At 46.4% G+C, this 18,361-nt stretch overlaps 1 protein-coding gene across 1 annotated transcript in view; it reads right to left on the reverse strand.

The window, feature by feature from the left end:
* Positions 1-327: 327 nt before the first annotated feature.
* LOC144142543 (nose resistant to fluoxetine protein 6-like) overlaps positions 328-18,361 on the reverse strand; it is a 61,661-nt gene continuing 43,627 nt past the window's right edge. The window contains exons 12-15 of the mRNA XM_077674130.1: positions 18,146-18,266; positions 15,043-15,235; positions 10,788-10,930; positions 328-1,155 (exon numbers count right to left, since the gene is read on the reverse strand). Coding sequence (XP_077530256.1) covers positions 856-1,155; positions 10,788-10,930; positions 15,043-15,235; positions 18,146-18,266 — 757 coding nt within the window. The 3' untranslated portion in view covers positions 328-855. The remainder of the gene's footprint in view (positions 1,156-10,787; positions 10,931-15,042; positions 15,236-18,145; positions 18,267-18,361) is intronic.

Consider the following 18,361-nt stretch of genomic DNA (forward strand, 5'->3'; position numbering starts at 1 on the left):
TGTTCGGCCGTGTTTTCATTTGCCCCCTTTTCCTCTTCGCCAGCTAAGGTGCAGCAACAAGCATTTTTCAAACTTTGCATAAAATCAGAAAACCAATTTTTGCCAAAGTAGAGGGTGATAAGTAATTTGTAGAAATTCCCGCACAATTATAGAACCTCGAACAGTTTTTTAATCCTTCCTATGACGTAATTGCTACCCCTTGTTGGCTCAAAAGAGCAGAAAATACTGACGCAAGTGCGAAATGATGAAAGGTCACTTCGAGTCCGGCAAACATGGTGCTCTGTGATGAAATGACGTGCCCACGTAGAGAAGACATGGGCACCGGCACGTACACCCCGTCAGGACGCTTGCGAGGCAATTGTTTGGAATATTTTGGACAGATGTATGCACTCTGTAATACTGAACAGCTGGGGCCAGGTTTTTATAAGAATAATGGTTCCATCTTGAGAAATGGTTCTATTTCTTGCAGCATGCTGTAAGCTTTATTAAAAAAGTTTCGTGAATCTTTCCCCTGACCTGTTTCTATGCATAACGCTTAGCTCTACGTTTTTTGCGCTATCTTTCTGTATAATGCATAAGTGTGCGCTGGCCCACAGTTATTTTTACTTGTGTGTAGCTTTGTCGCGCTCTTTACCGGGAAGTCTACATGCATCCATTAGGCCAACAATGTGATCTCATTGCGGTATTTACACTCGTTGAGATACTACATTCGTTCACGCAGAAAACATTTCAAATGTTTTCAAGGAACGAAAGACCAGAATAGCACACTACGACTGTTGTTGGTAGCACTAGAGCACATTATTCACAATTAAGACACGTTTACCCAACGACGTAGTAGCACCATTAGCGAAAAAATTACAGATGACAGGTAGTAGGGTTGGCCTTCTCACAGTCAAAGCTCTTAAATGAGGTATTTCCGTTGGCGCTTCGTACGGGCTCTTTTTTGGCATTGTCGAACGTCACAACTACCCTCGACGGTTTCTCCAGCACTGGTTCGACAGCTTTGGGCACCGTGTCGCCCGTTTCCATTGCTGTCCTTTTGCGTGGGGGATCAAAGATAAGCTTGTCCAGTCTGCCCGTTGGCGCCTCGCAGAACACAAAAAGCAGGTAGCTGAGCAGGTAACTCCAGAGCAGTGCGCTGAAGAAGAATGACACCTGCAGAATGAAAGAGGGAGGGATGGGAAAGATGACAGCAATAAGACAATTATTAGGGATCGTATCTATCTTTCTCTATCTATCTCAAGTGGCGGAAGAGGCGGCGATAGCACTTGCACTCACACATAGTCCAACCCGCCAATTCGTATTCTCTTATTCGAAAACGGTCGTTATAAACTATGCCAGAGGCCAGGTCTTGCCTCAGGCCCACCAAATTCTCAATCAAAAACCACCTACTGATCCTGCAGAATTCATTTGGTTCCCTGCGCACACGGGTATTGGAGGAAATGAAGTAGCGCACACCGCAGCCCGAGCTCTCGTCTCCCGGGCCTGTTCACTGCATCCCATGGAGCCAGATCAGACCGTGATAGTGTACTCACGCACAGAGACAGCACGGAACATTGCCGCCTCTCCCGCCGTAAATACCCTCCCGCCCACCCATCCCTATATATCAGTGGAAGAGGGACACCTTCGGCGTCAGCTTCACGCTGAATCCCTCTCCTGTTTAGCCATACTTCATCACATTAACCCTCGCTGTGTCCCACGACAGTCTGCCAGAACTGCTGAGAACGGGCTACATTACATCATCATATGTGGGCCTGCAATTATGACCCGTTCCCTCTCATCACCTCCCTCGACGAGTGGGAAACAGCGCTGGGTTGCTCAAACCTGAATATCCAGAAGTCGCTCAAGGGTCGGCCAGCCACAGTCGCCGACGCTCTACACTCTTCGGCCACCAAGCTGCACTAACCCTTGGTTGACACAAAATTTTAAGGGCGAGATAACTTCGCAGATAGATTGGTGTGAACACACATACATCATCTGCAAAATATCAGCGGCACATACAGCCTAGAACATATTTAAAATTAAATTTAAAGTGTTAAAAATGCAACCGAGCAGCCAGCGGAGGACCTCGCGCAATCGACTTTCCCTGGATGTTGAGTAAACAAACAACATCAAAACACGTCACGAGTTCGTGTCGGGCGCTTCCGCACTGCCGGCGGTTCGCGCCGGCTGGCCGCTCCGATCGGAGGTCGGAACTTTTGCTTTCGAACAACGAACGATAGGATCGTTCGCGGTGGCGGCGCAAGCATTTCGTGGGCTCATTGGGCAGCTGGCCGCCATCTAAGTTCCACAGCATTTTTTACTACACTGGACGCGAAAACGCGCCGGCGACACGAAAAACGAACTGAGCAAGTGGCACGCTCGCTGCGCATGCAGGCGGCGGCCACGGCCGCGAAGTGGCGCAGGCCGGCACAGGTAGCTAGAGCGATAGCTTGTTACCGCTGCACAAAATGGGACTCTAGACCCGAACAAGGCAGCACATACGGGAAAGGAGTTAATGATGCCATGGCGAATTGCATTAAAATGGTCATATGCACCGCTTACGAGAGCGGCAATCGAATATACGTCGCAGTGTGAAGCCTAACATATCTGTAGGCCAGCTGCTCCCAGCGAGCGTCTCCCCACCCACTGTCTCGAGGTCGCACGTCGTTCTCTAGCCGCGGCAGCAATTTTCCCTCGCGGCACCGGCATCACATCCACGGTCGCTTTTTAATTAAGTGGCTTAAGAGATCAGTACGTAGAGGCATTAGCAGAAACTGCCGCCGACGCGGAATCGACCGTGCATCGCCTCCTGTTCTGTGATATCAAAATCCAGCCTTTCGCGGCATCTGCTGAAACCTAAACTTCGACTGGCTGCATCATTAAAAACGTCCTTAATTTAACAACCGTCGCGAGCTTTGTACAAAATGAGGTTTCTACACGTGATAAATATGCCATTAGCTACTTATCACAGCAAAAAAAAGACATGCACAATTTTTGTGCCAGTACCCATTTAAATAAAGTGTTTTCTCTCTCTATCTATCTATGCTTTTATCTACCTAGCGAGATTTCGAATGGGGCAACTTCATTATGCCGCGGGTTTTGCTGTAAAGGATTTCCCCTGAAAGAAAGCTGGAGCGCCACAGCGCACGTTGTTCGAGTTGGCGCGAAACATTCTGCGGGAGCACACGCTACCAACGTCTGCGTCAAGTAATGGCAGTGCTCTTAGATAGCAGGCTGGCCTTTCGTCCCTACAGGGGTTGCCGGTTTCTTCCGTGTCCACATGTATGAAAACACGTTAGGTGACGCTCCGGCACCGCACGTGCCGGGGTTCATACGCAGAGCGGCTCGCGTGCTGCAGAGCCAAGGCCACTGGACTGCCCAATTTCGTGCAGGCCTCGGCGTCACGTTAAAGGCGACGTTTCTGGCTTTCCTTCACAATCGTATTCGCGGCGCACGATCGGAATTCTCAAATACTGGAAAACAAACAGTTGCACTGTGGGGGACAAATTGTATTTCTGCGCATTCTTTATGCTTTTCCCCCAGGTTAGTGTGTAAAGTACGAAGTGAATTCAGCTCCGTGCGAAGCATACGGGAAATGTTATCAAAACGATTAATAAGGAAAGTCGTTAAGGAGCGATTTATAGTTAATAGGTGGAAAGCTATTTATTTGCGATGACTAGTAAACGTGTGCAATAATATGTCACCCTGTGTCTACCTATCGCCGTAGATAATGGGTAACGGTCTTAGTAATTATTTCACCTTCCACGAAAACTCAAAGGCGCACGACCATGACGCGGCACACTTGACCCACCCAACAATACCACTTTATCCTTACCCAACAGATGAGTGTGAGGTCAGAGGAGTTATTTCCTCCTTGCGCAACACTCATTCTCTAATTGGCGATGGTTAAGCGCGTTAATAAAACTTTAAATGCACAACATTTCGCCTGCAGATTTTTCATATAATCAACATATTATATTCGGCGCATGAGGTTCAAACAAAAAGAAAAACAGCGAAGACGCTTCCGCTTAATAGGCCGAAGATCGAGATACAGTAGAACTTTATAGGCCCAAGACACTGCAACCAACATTAAGCGAAATTCATAAAAAAAAAGGAATTCACTGCCCGAGTAAAAAAACTACTTGCAAGAATTCAAGACTTTTTTTGCCATCAATTTAATTTTAGACAACGATATTTTCTCCCACAACTGAAATTTTCCGCTCTGTAAACACAGTAAAGAATATACAGATTGTGGTTCATTAGAAGCCGTATTGTAAACTGATTTTGCGCAAGCGTACGATTCGAGAAATTACAACATACTAAAACTAAATTAATTCGTCACGGCATTATTACTGTATGCCTGGAGTTCACTGATTCTTCTTTAGAAAACCGACAACAAAGAGTTCAGTTCGATAATTCCCAGCCTTACCCAAATCTCATCAATTTCGGTGCCCGTCAAGGTTCTATCCTTGGGCCATTATTCTTCCTCTCAAATCAATTATTTATCTTGCAGGTTACTTCATGCTCACTCTGTGAATTTCAGTGGCGATAGAATCCTTGTGTTGGTGTTTGATTAAACATAATTTTTAGTAATAACGTCCATGGCTAAACTACAAAATTAACGCTTGCAGCTTATAGATATTGACATAAATTTGGCATAATAAAATTCCGGAAACCTCGCCTCCCATCGCGCAAGCTAAGTTGGAAGTGGTCTGTATAGAATTTCGGCTGAAAACGTCTGGTGGCTGTGGTAGTGCCAGAATTATCATCCAGCAAGGGTAAATAATAAATGAGCAACTCAAGAAACCTGCTTTTTTTACTTAACAAAAAAAAATCAGAATCAGATCGAAGGAAATCATCTGCACTGACTCCACGTTAGCTTTGTTTCTTGAACTGAAACAGCAATTAGTGCGCACTAAGCGACATTTTTATCTGGGTGTCGCACTTGCGGTCACCACAAATATTATAATTCCGGTTCCATAAAATGCGGCCTTTAAAATATCCAGGAAGTTGCTATTTAAAGCGACGGCGATTCGCGTGTGGCATGCAATTTGTATGGGAAGCTGTCCGCCGGAGCATGACTTACGACTTTTCATGCATGGATTTGTAGGCACGCAAAGCGAAAGCGTACGACCGGGAATGCGGTGATAAGGAAAAGACGCCTGAAGCGTTTGTCCAGAAATTTGGCACTCCGCGTTGATAAAAACTCTGCATTGATACAAGAGCTCTCCCAATACCCATATTTGTTTTCGTAAGTTTTGCATCCGTACAACGTGAAAGAATAAATACTCACCATTTTCCCGACTATCAATGAAAAATACCGCTTGAAAACACTCGTATAGAAGATGTATAGATTACGCCATACACAATTCTGTTTCTCACGGCCCCAAATGTCGACGCAGTGTCACGACTTGTTTCCTCTTGTCTGGCTACTAATTTTCTGGAAGTGTCGTATGCTTGCTTGTCATGCGGACCTTCCGCGGTCAATAAGCCTGTTTTCAGAAAGTGTTGGAGCTTGGGCGCATAGTGCAGATGTGCCCCAAAGTGGGCCGCTAGACCGGCTGTGCGGGTCCGTGTGTGTGCGCGTTGTTGCAAATCGCCTGTCATGTGCTGCGGATTCGTTCCGCGCGAAGTGACTACCCGCTGTGCGGCGGAAAATCCGCATGTCTCTGTAGCGGCTAGGCGTCGATGCTGTGCAATACGCTCGACGTGGCCCCAGTGACGGACCTTCTGCGCATGCTCACTCCTGCTCTCGACGCATGATCACTGTGAGCAACCGGCGGGCTAATTTATATGGAATTTTTACCTGTCTTCTTTATTAAATGGTCTCGTATACAATAGTGACCCTTCCCGTACCATCAATGTATAACGGGTAAAAAAATACATTCAAATTAAACTACTTCGTGACGCGTGCTAACATGTTTGGCGGTTCTGGGACGATGACTTAGTGCGTATAAAAACGGAGAGAGAGAGCACACCAAGTCAGCGCGTGATGTGCAGTACTAGGAAGCTGTTATGATGCCCAGGCGGGCGCTCATGATGGAGTCTTCCAGCAAACATGTTACCTTTAATTCGTTGTGTTCTTCATGTGATCCTGAATTAAACAGTTGTAAGTTAGCCCCTGGACCCTCGTTGTCCGATCTCAGCAAACTTCTGCGTAAAAAGCTCGCGAGTCACGCTATTACAACCAACACAGGTCGTAAACGGTAAACTGAGGGCACGACAGCAACAGTATGGACCTGTATGCGTGCCTTCGCATGTATGCGTGCGTTCGCGTGCGTTGGCGCGAACTTTAGGTGATGAGACATTTAAATTTTGCGAACAGGACACTGGTTGGCTTAGGACATATATTTTAATGTCCACATAGTGGCTGCAGAGGTAAATCATACCATGTTTTCCCTGCAATAGAAAGAATTTATTCTGGCACTAGCACATAATCGGGTTAGCATTAGGTCTGTCAGCCCTTGGTTTGTGGTGAGTTCGCCAGCGCGACTTTCGAAATGTTTTTTGAAGTTGAAAGGAGCATGATGCGCCAGCACCTAAACTAACATGGCTAATATAGAAGGGAACTTACATCATGGAGCTGGTGGACTGATTGTGGAACATTCGTTCTCTTTTTTTTTTTCAGAATGTAAAGAAACTGAGAGGGAGGCAAATTCTATGACTGAAAAGGCACGATAGCACTACATGAGATAATCACTTGCTACTCCAAGGGAAGCTATGGGGGTTCTCTTAGTTCAAAGAGAGTTCTGTTTCTCGGACTAAACATCAACAAAATCCTCGAATACATGTTCGAATTATCTGTCAGGCTGAGCTACCCATTACCCCCAAACAGTTTGATTAAATCCTCAAGTTCGGCGAAGACGGGGGTTCGATCCGGGCCGTGGTGACTGCTTTTCTGATGGAGGCGAAAAGCCAAAAGCCCGTGTGTCGAGTTTCAGGCGCACGTTCAAGATCCCCAGGTGGTCGAAATTAATCCGTCCGGGGTCCTCCACTACGGTGCGCCTCATAGCCCAAGTGTAGCTTCGACGCGTTCAACCCCACAAATATCTCAAGTTTTGCGAAACAAAACGATACAGCAAATTACGGGTCTTTTCTGAGGCGTCTTTGTATACGAGTGACTGGAACGTTTTTCTCCTCTTCAAAGTATTCTTCCCATCAAAGCGTATCACGAAGGTGATAAGCCTTGATGTAAGCCATTTTTCAATGCAAAGTTTTTTTCTGGTGCCTAGTATTCATATTCAGCCTAAATCGCAATTACGGATGCCAGACATTACGTCTATACTGCAATAAGAGAAATTAAAATGGAATCTGTTAACGCAGCGTCGACGGCACAAAAACCAAATAATTTTGTACCTGCCGCATCCTGCCTTCATATAGCATTGAAGAAACTATTAAAAAAAATTATTTTCCGAACGTTTATTGGTGTCCTAGCTGTTCTGCAAGCCAGGTTACGTAAGCTGATTTTTCTTTGAGTCAGATGCCCCGTAGGTAGTTTATAAACGTTCACTAACTGTTCACTAACTATAAAACAATAGGCACTTTTTACGCCCGCATCGTGATTAACACCGCCGCATCACTTTTGTTTGTTACTGATTTCTTGCAACCTTAGTGCCTTCAGCTACAATATTAAGCTAATTCCTTCATGTAGTGGCTTTTCTACAGTGAAGCTTTTAGTGTAGTTTTCGCCGGGATCAATCGCAACCGTTGTATGTGTCGTCAAGAGGAACAAATTAAGCAAAATATGGTCCGTCGCTACCCGTGGCGTTAGTGGAGACACGGGTCACACAGCGTTGTCCATCCTGAGGGAAGGGGCATTGTACTTCCTAGTACCAAAAGGAAAGTAGGAACGGCGTCAGCGGATAAGGATATGACCGTCGCTTTGATTTGCCAATTGAACTGTAGCCATTCTGCGATCAAAATATCGGTCCAGTAAAGCTGGTTGCCGTTTCATCTGAAATCAACGTGCACCTGTTTTTGTTAAGCATGCTTCACTGGGAATGCGGAAATTCCTTTCTGTAGACTTGCCACTACGTCATCTTAGCCAACATCAGCAAGTCATAGAAGGAGGACAAAACAGACGCTGATAGAAAATGACAGATGGAAGACTTTTCTATGCGAACTAACAAGATAAATATGACGAAAGAGATTTCCGCTACTGAATGGCACCCGTGACGCTGTCGCGAAGTATTGTAGTACTGTAAAGTAAAAGAACTATTGCACTAATAACACAGTCCCTTCCATTTAAGGCTAAACTACTGAGTTCCCTTCCTGACCCTCACAATGACTAGATCAATCATCAACACAGGCTCTTGCGTAGTCCCGTTTCGCCGACTCGATGTCGTTCACGTGCGCCAACTTGTTTTGAATATGTTATTTCGCTCCCATGCTCGAAAGGGTAGGCGACTGTGCAGTTATATCTGGGAGATAGCAAAAAGCTGTTCTTCAGAAACAGCCAGACAATACGCAGCCCTTTCCGGTTGCTTAAAATACCCAGGGAATGGGCTCTAGCTCGCCTGCTCGGTTCGTGGGAGAAACTCGATACTATGTCTATTCATGTCGGTTTTCATCCCTTTTCGCCTTGTGAAGAGTATTGCCCACGACCCAACACGTTCGAAGCAACATCCTAGCTTGATGTCACCTACTTTCAATGCATGAAAAACGGGTTTTAAAGAGCCATATATTGCACTCCTCATTTGAGGGTATATGCTTGCTCCCTAGTGCATTCAACGCACGTCACGATGTCTTTTTAGTCATCGCTTTGGTTCACGGCATGCGCATTTGATTTCGTGCCAGAGTGAATTATTGCCGGGTGATTCAAGATAAGGTAGTAGCGAATACATCTTGTTTAATGTGTTCTATTACTGTCTGTGCTATGCCAGCTATACAGAGCTATATTAAAAGAACATAGCAATTAAGAGGTAGCAATATATTAGCATAGCAATATATTGTCACCCACGACGAGCAGTCATGTTTAAACACCGAAAATGCACAAGCCAGTGTTTGTGAAAATGCGTGGGGAATACAACTCTTCGCCAATTACTACTGCAGTGTTGGCCTGTAGTTTTCAACACAGGACAGGGCTCTTACGCACCTGAGGTACACTTTTTGCTGTGAAACATTTCCTCTTGCCGCTTAAAGAACAATTCCCAAAACTGTTTTTTTGCTCCAGCACTCAACTTAAGGGCTGTTGCTGGTTTAGGCCTCGGTGATTGATAAGTACAGACTGTTTTCCTAAATTTATCTGTGTAATAAACCTATACTTATTGTCTCACTAATGTGCGGCATGCAAAGTCACACGAAAGCGTTTATCAATATGTACAAGTTTCTACTGAACCATAGCGTTCGTGCAAAACAAGAAATTCATGCCTGTGGTCTCAGATTTAGAAATGAAGGTCTAGACATTTTATTTGGAAAAGTTATTAAAAATAACTTGTTACAGTGATAACTTATTCCCGGTGAAGTTTTGAACGAATTTTGCATTTCAACAGCGTCGTTTAGCTTGTTTCCATACACACAAAAATCCCCTGTCGTCCGCGCTGAGCCCGTGCAGAGACTCCTCTGGCCGCTTTTACGAGGAGCAAGTGATTTTGACGAGAACGACGTTTACGGAACAGGTTAAATATATGTTGTAAGTGAAAAAACCTTGTACCTAAGCTTTCTTTCGTGGGTAATACCATCGTACTACACGCATTATTGTTTGCGTGCCAGGGAACCCATTCAGCTGAAGGTGCATTTCCCTCCACTTCGTTCGTGAAAAGTGACGAGAACATCGCAGGAGGTCTATGAATGCCAATAATAAAGGGATCGATAAGAGACGGGGCGCGAAATTGCCACTACGGATTCACCTTACGTGCGTCTCTGTTCGCAACAGCTTTTTCTCGGGCGTCCTTGCACGCGACCCCGAAGTACAGTGTGAGCGCTGCCACGTATTGCTGGAACACTCGAATTATACTCACAAACAACACGCTAAACCGAGGACAAGTTTATTACCTATCAACAAAAACCAAGCTACGCTATACTGTCAACGATTCCGACACAAAATACTGTCAACAATTCAGACACAAAATACGTCTGACCAACGCGCTGTCACCTTGCAATTCATCTCAACATGATTTTCCGGATACGAATGCGGAACAGCACGTTGCTAGATTAATACCCATCACTTTCGCCGTTTTCAGTAAGAATAAACACAGCTGGCAACCTTCATACCGTTGTATCACGGCGGCCATCCTGTGTAGTCCTGTTCCAATGCTCTATTTTTCCCAAGAACGAACTATTCCTCACATGAACAAATAAGTGCAATCGTCCTATTCCATACCGGGTCTAGGCAGAAGAGGGGGTAGGGGGAGGGGGGGAGGTCGCAGGCGTCCCACAGGTACGCCGAGCGCAGCCACTACGTTTACCTCAGACGTGCTCCGAAAACCCCGCATTCGAGCAGTTGGCATCGAGTACGCAGCGCACTCACTCAACTTGTCCAAAACATTTGAAGCTGTATCACCCTTACTCTCTGTTTGGTTGTGTATCCCTAACTTGAACATCGCTCTGGTCAGATTACCAACTAAAGGCGACTTCGCTTCGGGCATTGACGTTCTCAGAATGTCACTTCTACGGGGAGACCAAAATCACCGAATTCGGCAATCACGGCATCAAGTTATGTTAAAAGTGGTTTAACCATTGCGCTGGAGAAGGCGCGACCGCGGGCGTACCACTGACATTTTGAATTCGCGTTGCAAGCCGCTCAACACTGTAATGGTCACATGGTGTGAACGCGGTAGCGTGCGCCACTCCGAACAGGCACTTACCACGAAGAAGTGCGAGAAGAACATTCGCTCCCGGGCGGTGTGCATCATGAGCTGCACGAATGGCAAATGGATGATGTAGACGCCGAAGGACAGTCTGCTCAGTGGTGTGAATGCGCTCCAAGAAAGGAACGTGCACAGGCAACCTGCGGGACAAAATGGATACAATGCAAAACAAGCGCGACAAAATGCATACTACGAGGCATGCTTGTAGTCCCATTTGTGACGGCTGGCGGACAAGCAATCGTGTTAAACAATACTTCCGTAGGCCTCTATTTAAACAAAACAAACACCCTGGCCATTAGTTTCTCCGGGGCTACTGCGTCGTCGAGATGATTTGGATGTTGCTAGGTGCGAAGCACTTTAGGGGCCCATATTGTCGTCGTAGCTCGTCCGGGGTCACGCTGTTTCTCACCGGTATCACGCACCCAAACAGAGGCTTCGAAAAGATCACCGCTGCCCCTGGTCTGGACCAAACGTGAGTCCCTCGCGTTACGAGGACTATGTCAATCGCACTGTGCCGCAGATGCCCACGTTCATTACATGCAAAGTGCTGAGGGTGATCTTGGCGCTGCGCCATTGCCTCGGAGGATACCATTGCTATGCCGTAAATAAGTACACAAGATCATAAAATAAGGAAAACATGATGAATTAACGCAATAAGTACCAAACAATTATGAAAACTCAATCTAGTGTCTCCTTATGGGACTTTTCATGGCTACGGCGCCCTCTCTGGACTACTTTCGATATCAACGCTGCCATATACTGAAACTATTCAAGAGAGGATACCACAACCCCTCTAACGGATCCATGGTGAAGAAACAGCGCAAGGGACACAGGGACAAAAAGAAGAGTGGACGACGCACAGCGCTGACGTCCCTTGCGCTGTTTTTCACCATGAATCTTAATCTGCACCAACTAGCCCAACTTGCCATCTTACTTCTAACGGATCACTGCTCCGCACTTAAAAGCTTTAACGTCGAGTGGAACTGCTTTATTTTTGTTGATGTTGTTCGGGGCTCGGCCTGTTTCTCATAATAAATGCGACGGGGCTAAGCAAACCTGTTGGCTCCAATTGCTTAGAATTCGGGTCATTATCACGCCGGTATTTTCACGTGTGAGTGAGTGAGTGAGTGAGTGAGTGAGTGAGTGAGTGAGTGAGTGAGTGAGTGAGTGAGTGAGTGAGTGAGTGAGTGAGTGAGTGAGTGAGTGAGTGAGTGAGTGAGTGAGTGAGTGAGTGAGTGAGTGAGTGAGTGAGTGAGTGAGTGAGGGAGGGAGGGAGGGAGGGAGGGAGGGAGGGAGCGAGCGAGCGAGCGAGCGAGCGAGCGAGCGAGCCAGCCAGCCAGCCAGCCAGCCAGCCAGCCAGCCAGCCAGCCAGCCCGCGAATTTTAATGGAGCAGAGAGGCCGATCACAACCCTCCCTGCGAAGGAAAATCGTCGCTGGGCTTACACAGAAGTGTTAAAAGCACTTGAAGGGAGAACTAATCCCTGTCCAGCGTACACTGGGTGGGATGGAAAGGGTGGGTAATGCAATAAATTACGCATTAAGATGCCGCTGCGTGAGCTCACACGGTGAACTCGCACAAACAACGTTGTTTTACACGCATGCCGGTGGTGCCGGCGAACCACCTTGCTTCGATCGGACAGTCGTTGGTGAAGCCACTTGAAGCCTAGGACGCTGCGAACTTAGTTAGGAGTTCTGCCACGACATCTACTTTCAATCAAAAGTCATCGCGTGGCGCCACCAACTTTTACAGATTTTTGGGCGGCTGTGTCCCAAACTAAATGTGTATCTTACACTGTGGGTAAAACTAATGTTCGAGCTTACAACGGCCTACAGAAATTTCCCACTGTCATTATGCATAATTAAAGATATTCTGTCCGACAGGAACTATGTGATTCAAGTTATTATTCATGGAAATTCAAGTGGTTTGCACATTGAAAAGTACAACTTCCGTAATTGCAGTGTGGATGGGCCGTTCTAAACCGCCATGACGTTGTGGTAAGGAGATGGGCTGCTGAGCCCAAGGATGCGAGTTCGGTCCTGGCAGCGGTGGCCGTTTCTCTGATTGAGGCGGGAAGCAAAAGTGCCTCTGTTTGTAGATTTCGGCGCACGGTGGAGATCCTCAGGCGGTCGAGACCAATCCACAGCCCTCCCCTACGGCGCGCCTCATAACCCAGGTGTAGCTGCGGCGCGTTAAACAACCCCCTTTCCATCTGGAAAAACTCTTTCGTTCTTTTCCGCAGCTGCGAGCTCTACGGCAAGATTTTGCTTAGTTTTTGCACCTTGAAATGTAACATTAAAGGGGAACTGAAGTGATTTGTAAACAATGCGGGATTACTAGCGCAAATTGCAGTCCGGAATCCATAGGCCATGTTTCGACCACTCTGAGCGCGTTTACGCGAATTTATTCAGTAGAAAAATCAATTCGGAAATGGTGTCCTTCTCTCTTTACGCTCGCCCATTTTCTGTGGCGTTTTAGTGTGAAGTCAGGGGGAGATGAGCTGGCAATTGGCTGCGCTACTGCACGGCTCGCCGACCTTCCGACAGAGTCAGTCGGCCCAGCGTTTAGTCTGCCGGCCGCCGACAAGCCGTCGCAATTCGTTCCCTCAGTTGAAACTAGGCCTTTGTGCCTTTGTTAAAAAATGTGCCTTTTTTTTACTTTGTTAGTTTGTACGCTGTATCAAGCTCCAAGTCCAGGTCGCTCCACACAAGCGCGCGACGCTTCGCTGACTGGTACGCTAGTAGAAAATCTAGGGTCACTTGAAAGCAGGAGAAGAGTCAGCGAAGTCAATATAGGTACTAGGGAAATAAAATAAACTGAAACTTTTACCGTACAGCGTAAAACTAGGGAGCAGGAAACACGTTTTTTCCGCTGGGTGACCAAGCACAGCGGCCAGCAGCACGACTACGCATCTGCGAACGCTTTTCCGTCTAAGAAATGCAATTGCTAGACTTGAGATATTGTGGAAGTTTGGGGGACGCTTACTGCACGAGCTCTATACAACAAATGGTCACCTAAGGTACTTCAAATGCTAAAACTAAATAAAAGTGTAAACTGGTTGTAAACTGGATACCTAAAAATGTAAACTGGATACCTTAGATATCCAACCTCGGCAGTGCTCGCTCGTGGCCGAGTGCTCTGAAGCGCTAGGATTGTTTTGCAAGTCGCAAGTTCGAATCCCCAGGGTACATGCTTTTTTTTGTAAGCTGATTTTTTTCGTTTGCGGCCGATGTTTTCTAAACTGAGTTCACAGTGTTTGGGACGTTACATTCACTGCTCCACGAGCGAGTTCGCAGAACGCGTGCAGACTTACACTGACGCGCGAGCGAGTTCTCGTTGGCGTGCTGTTGCCACGAGCACCGACTACTTGCGGGAAGTGGGCACAGGCCAGAATCAGCAGACCCTTGGCCTGGTGCGACCACGCTTTTTACGATACAGGCATAGGTGAGGCAAGCTCCGAATATGCGGGAAAAGCGCATGGCATTTCAGCGTCTGCGGTGACGCGGAGGGCGTTCATCCACTGCGTAGGCCTCGGCTAGTGATTGCTACGATTCCGAGACGTCCTGGGAGGCTTATCTTAAGCATTTTACAGCCGAAAACATGGCAGAAGCGCGGTACGACGATTATTGAGATATCGAGAATGCCCATCCAACGATGCCGTCGGATGTTAAGCATGTTGTTTTACAGAACCAAAACCGAAACTTGTTTGAATGCTAACCTTGGATATCGTCCAATCAAGGTGCATCTCTTCCTGTCGTTACAGCCTTTAGTTGGTGCGGCCCCCGCAGACCGCGCATGGTAGTTTTTCTTCTTTCCCGCTTTATAAAATAAGTACCGACTTATCAACCGGAACGATGAAAAGTGTGGTGATTTGAGCCAGTCTACCCAGTGCAAGCAAAACCGGGAGCTTGACGAATTCACTTCAGTGTCCCTTTATGGCCAATCGAACTGTTATTGATGAAAATAAAGCCCCAATGCTTGAGATGCGGTAATGACGACAGACTTTTTTTGTTTCTCCACATTCGAAATAGCACGAAGCTTTCTAACTCCTTATCAAAACTTACTTCCCGCTAATGAACAGTACCAAACTCTGTACGCGGACTGTGATGGGCAGAACGACGTGGCGGTTGATAGTTGCCACTTAATCGATAGGATATTTGTGGATCCTCAAATTCTGACATGTGTATGCAAGACTTCGTAGCTGTGCAAACGCTTCTGTTTTAAGCATTGCAGTGCAGCTCCCTGCAGCTTACCTCCTCGTCCAGTGGCGCAGGCGAGGGTAACCCATAATAAGCACACCGACCACAGGATGCGGTCGAAAAAGGCCAGCGATAGCTTGCCAAACTCGTTCGTCGGCGGAGTACTGCTCTGGTACCACGGCGTCTTGACGAAAAAACAGGTGATCCCGCTACCAATGGCGATGCACCAAGCCGCAATCTGGAACGCCTGAAGCCAGGAAAAGGATAGACATTGGAGCAAAAATGGCAAGCTTGAAGGCAAGTTGTGTGGAGGGCCTTCCTTTTAAACAAAAGAATGTAAATGCATTGCTGACGGGAAGACCCGTATACCATGTGCCGTACCGGGACGGGTTTTGGGGTGCACTATGCGCCTATACTATTTTCCTTTCAAAGGCACCTTACCTATCAACACTTCCCCTTTTTTCTTTGCACATGGAAGCCCTTGAAATGCTCTAGTTATCTCCAGCACAGGGCGCCACTGCGTGATTTGCCAGTTGCAGCAGATTCTTTTTCTCCTCTCCACTTTGCTTTTGTTGCAATTTGCGTTACCGTGTCTCTCGAATGCGCTCATTTCCGCATCTGCAAGATATCCGGCCAAATCCTCACTATAGCTGGCATGACATCACTCAATCCCGCATATAATACCCAAACCGAGAAAAAAAATGTACGCCAATCCACCCTGTGAAGGTGGTTTGAAAGCGAAGCTTTAAACGATACCAACAGTGATTACCCATGCGATGTCACCTGAATTCCCACACGTGGCTCTACAAAGAGTGAAATCAAAGACAAGGGAAGTGTACTTAACCACACCCTTTATTACTTCAAAGAGATATGCTTTGCTAAGGTTAAATCAATGCATGATTCATGAACGGTGGTTGGTTGGTGAAGCACATGAGTGGAAACCTTTTTTATAAAATTAAAGGAAGATCAAACCCGGTGTTAGAAGATCTCATTTCCCCTCAATGTCTGCCGTCGCCGATAGAGGTGACGAGATCGGCGGCATGGATGGAGAAGTGCGGTGTCATGCGTTGGTGTGAGCTTCCGTTAATTTTTATAACTACTAGCGCATGCGCAAGACGCGCACACGGCCACTACACGTGCCGTTGGTTGAGCGCACAGCGGCGCGAAAGGTCGCGTGACGCTATCACGTGGTATTCAGCGAGAACGTAGGGGGTAAAACCGCAGATATGCTGGGTGAGTGCACCGTCTGTCTCTACCACCTCTGCATGGGCCGATAGCTCAATCGGTACGACAAGGGGTCTCTATCCGTTTCTCTTTTTGTTCCAGGTTCGATTCCTGGCAGTGCCAGAAACTTCTGTTATTTGTTCGCAGGAGTTTTCTGTTGACACCAAAGGTCCCGACAGAACCATTGGGGGGGGGGGGGGGGGGGAGGGGGGGGGAGTAGAGGTAAAAAGATTTGCTTTAAAAGTAAAAAATCTTAGGAGCCATTTTCTAAGCTATCTCAGGGTTGTAGAGCCATAATAACTGGCTTTCTTGCGACGTGGCCATCTAATCCAAATACCGCGTGCGCTTGTTGACGACGAGGTAAGTACAGTGCGAAACACCCTTGTCTATAACACTCAGTTCAACTTCGAAACGTTACCTCTCAAAACTGCGGACTCAAACTTGTCACAAAACACGTTGAGGTGAAAATATAAGGTTAAGACTTCAGAATGACACAATATTTTTCTTCAAATGTTTTTCGGCAGTGCCAAGGTAAGGCTATAAGTACGAAACCTGTGATATAGACAAGGGTGTTGCCCTCTGTACATCTCAGATTTCGAAAACGTGTTGAGAAAGGTTGTCAGGGAACCTTTAAAAGCAGCAGCCACTGTATTCTGGAAGCCTTCGTCATGCAAGGTTGAGCAACTTGGTGTCGGTGTTATTCATCTCTCGCAATCAGGCAAAACTTTCTCACATTCCTAAGTTGTAATCACCAAAATGTCATTAATTTTTGAGCTTCCTTACGTTTGGTACAAACGCAATTGTTTCGTATTGACTATAAATAAAAACATGAACAAACCAGTTCTTTCGCCCTGCTATGACTTAATATAGGGTGCCCCAGCTATCATTCACCAAGTTTATAAAAAAGAGCAATGGCGTTACTCGAACAAAACCGAACGCATAATGTTTCTAGTGGAGTGGAGTAGGAGCCAGTAATTTTTTAGTTAATGAGATTTAATCTATCAATTATAAATAATTATCTAACTCAAAAAATACTGTCGTAATCATTAAAGTGTCAATGAGGCACTTGTAGGTACCCACGAAAGGAGTCTAACTGCGGTATTTTGAGCGACGAACTATTTCCGTACTCATTTATTCTGATTGATAAAGAAACTCCGCGAAATATAAAAAATACCACGTGACGGCGCTCCCGCCAGCGTCGTCAACCAGCGCCGTTAAATAAGCTTATTGGAAGCAAATGATTTGCCTATTACACGTCCGAAAAGACACCGCATCAACTTGTAAGGGCGTGCATGGAAGAAGCAGCAACAGGAAGCTTCGCGGGACGCATGTGGCAGATAAGGCACAAACTCGGTCGTTATAGCTCTTTCTTTCCTTTATTTGTTTCGTTCTGGATAAATCAGACACAGCCTGTTCGAGGGAACTGCTTTATGATGAAGGCGGGAGCGCTGTGACGTGGTATTTTTCATATTTCGCGAGGGTTCTTCATCAGTCACAATAAATGCGTACGCAATTCGGTCTTCGCTGAAAATGCCGCAGTTAGATTCCTCTCGTGCGTACCCACAAGTGTCTCATTCACACCTCAATGATTAGGACAGTACTGCTAGAGTGAGATAACTAATATTAATTAATTAATTCTCATTAACAAAAAGTTACTGCCCGCTACTCCACTGTACTGGAAACACTATGCGCTTAGTTTTCTTCGAGTAACGCCATTGCTCTTTTTTTTTTAATCTTGGTCCATGATAATTGGGATACCCGGTATAGCTGAGTACGCGCGTAAACTGTATGCTCAGTTCCAGAGATTTTCGCTTCTCTACGTACGTTTAGATAAGACCCAGCTGGCACCCAGCTAGCGATTCTCTCTTGACTTCTGTAGATTTTCTTCAGAGCGTTACATTTGAAATGCCGGGCATCCAAAGGAAATATTCACCTTAGATATCTTTTTTTCTCTGTACGGTGCTACGAGGAAGAAAGTTAGGCATCCGGCGAAGTAGCACGCCGCATGGTAGAATGGGTAGAAGTAGTAGTAGAAGCCAGTTTCCAGGAAAGTTCTGAAACGAGAAGAAAATAAACGGGGAAAGCAATAATGCACACGGCCTGAGTTTTCTGAGCGAGAGATCACAGCGCCACAGCAAAAAAAGCTCGA

The sequence above is a fragment of the Haemaphysalis longicornis genome, unplaced genomic scaffold (assembly GCF_048455015.1).
Source record: "Haemaphysalis longicornis isolate Haplotype H1 unplaced genomic scaffold, Haemaphysalis longicornis Haplotype H1 scaffold_1, whole genome shotgun sequence".
NCBI lineage: Eukaryota > Metazoa > Arthropoda > Arachnida > Ixodida > Ixodidae > Haemaphysalis > Haemaphysalis longicornis.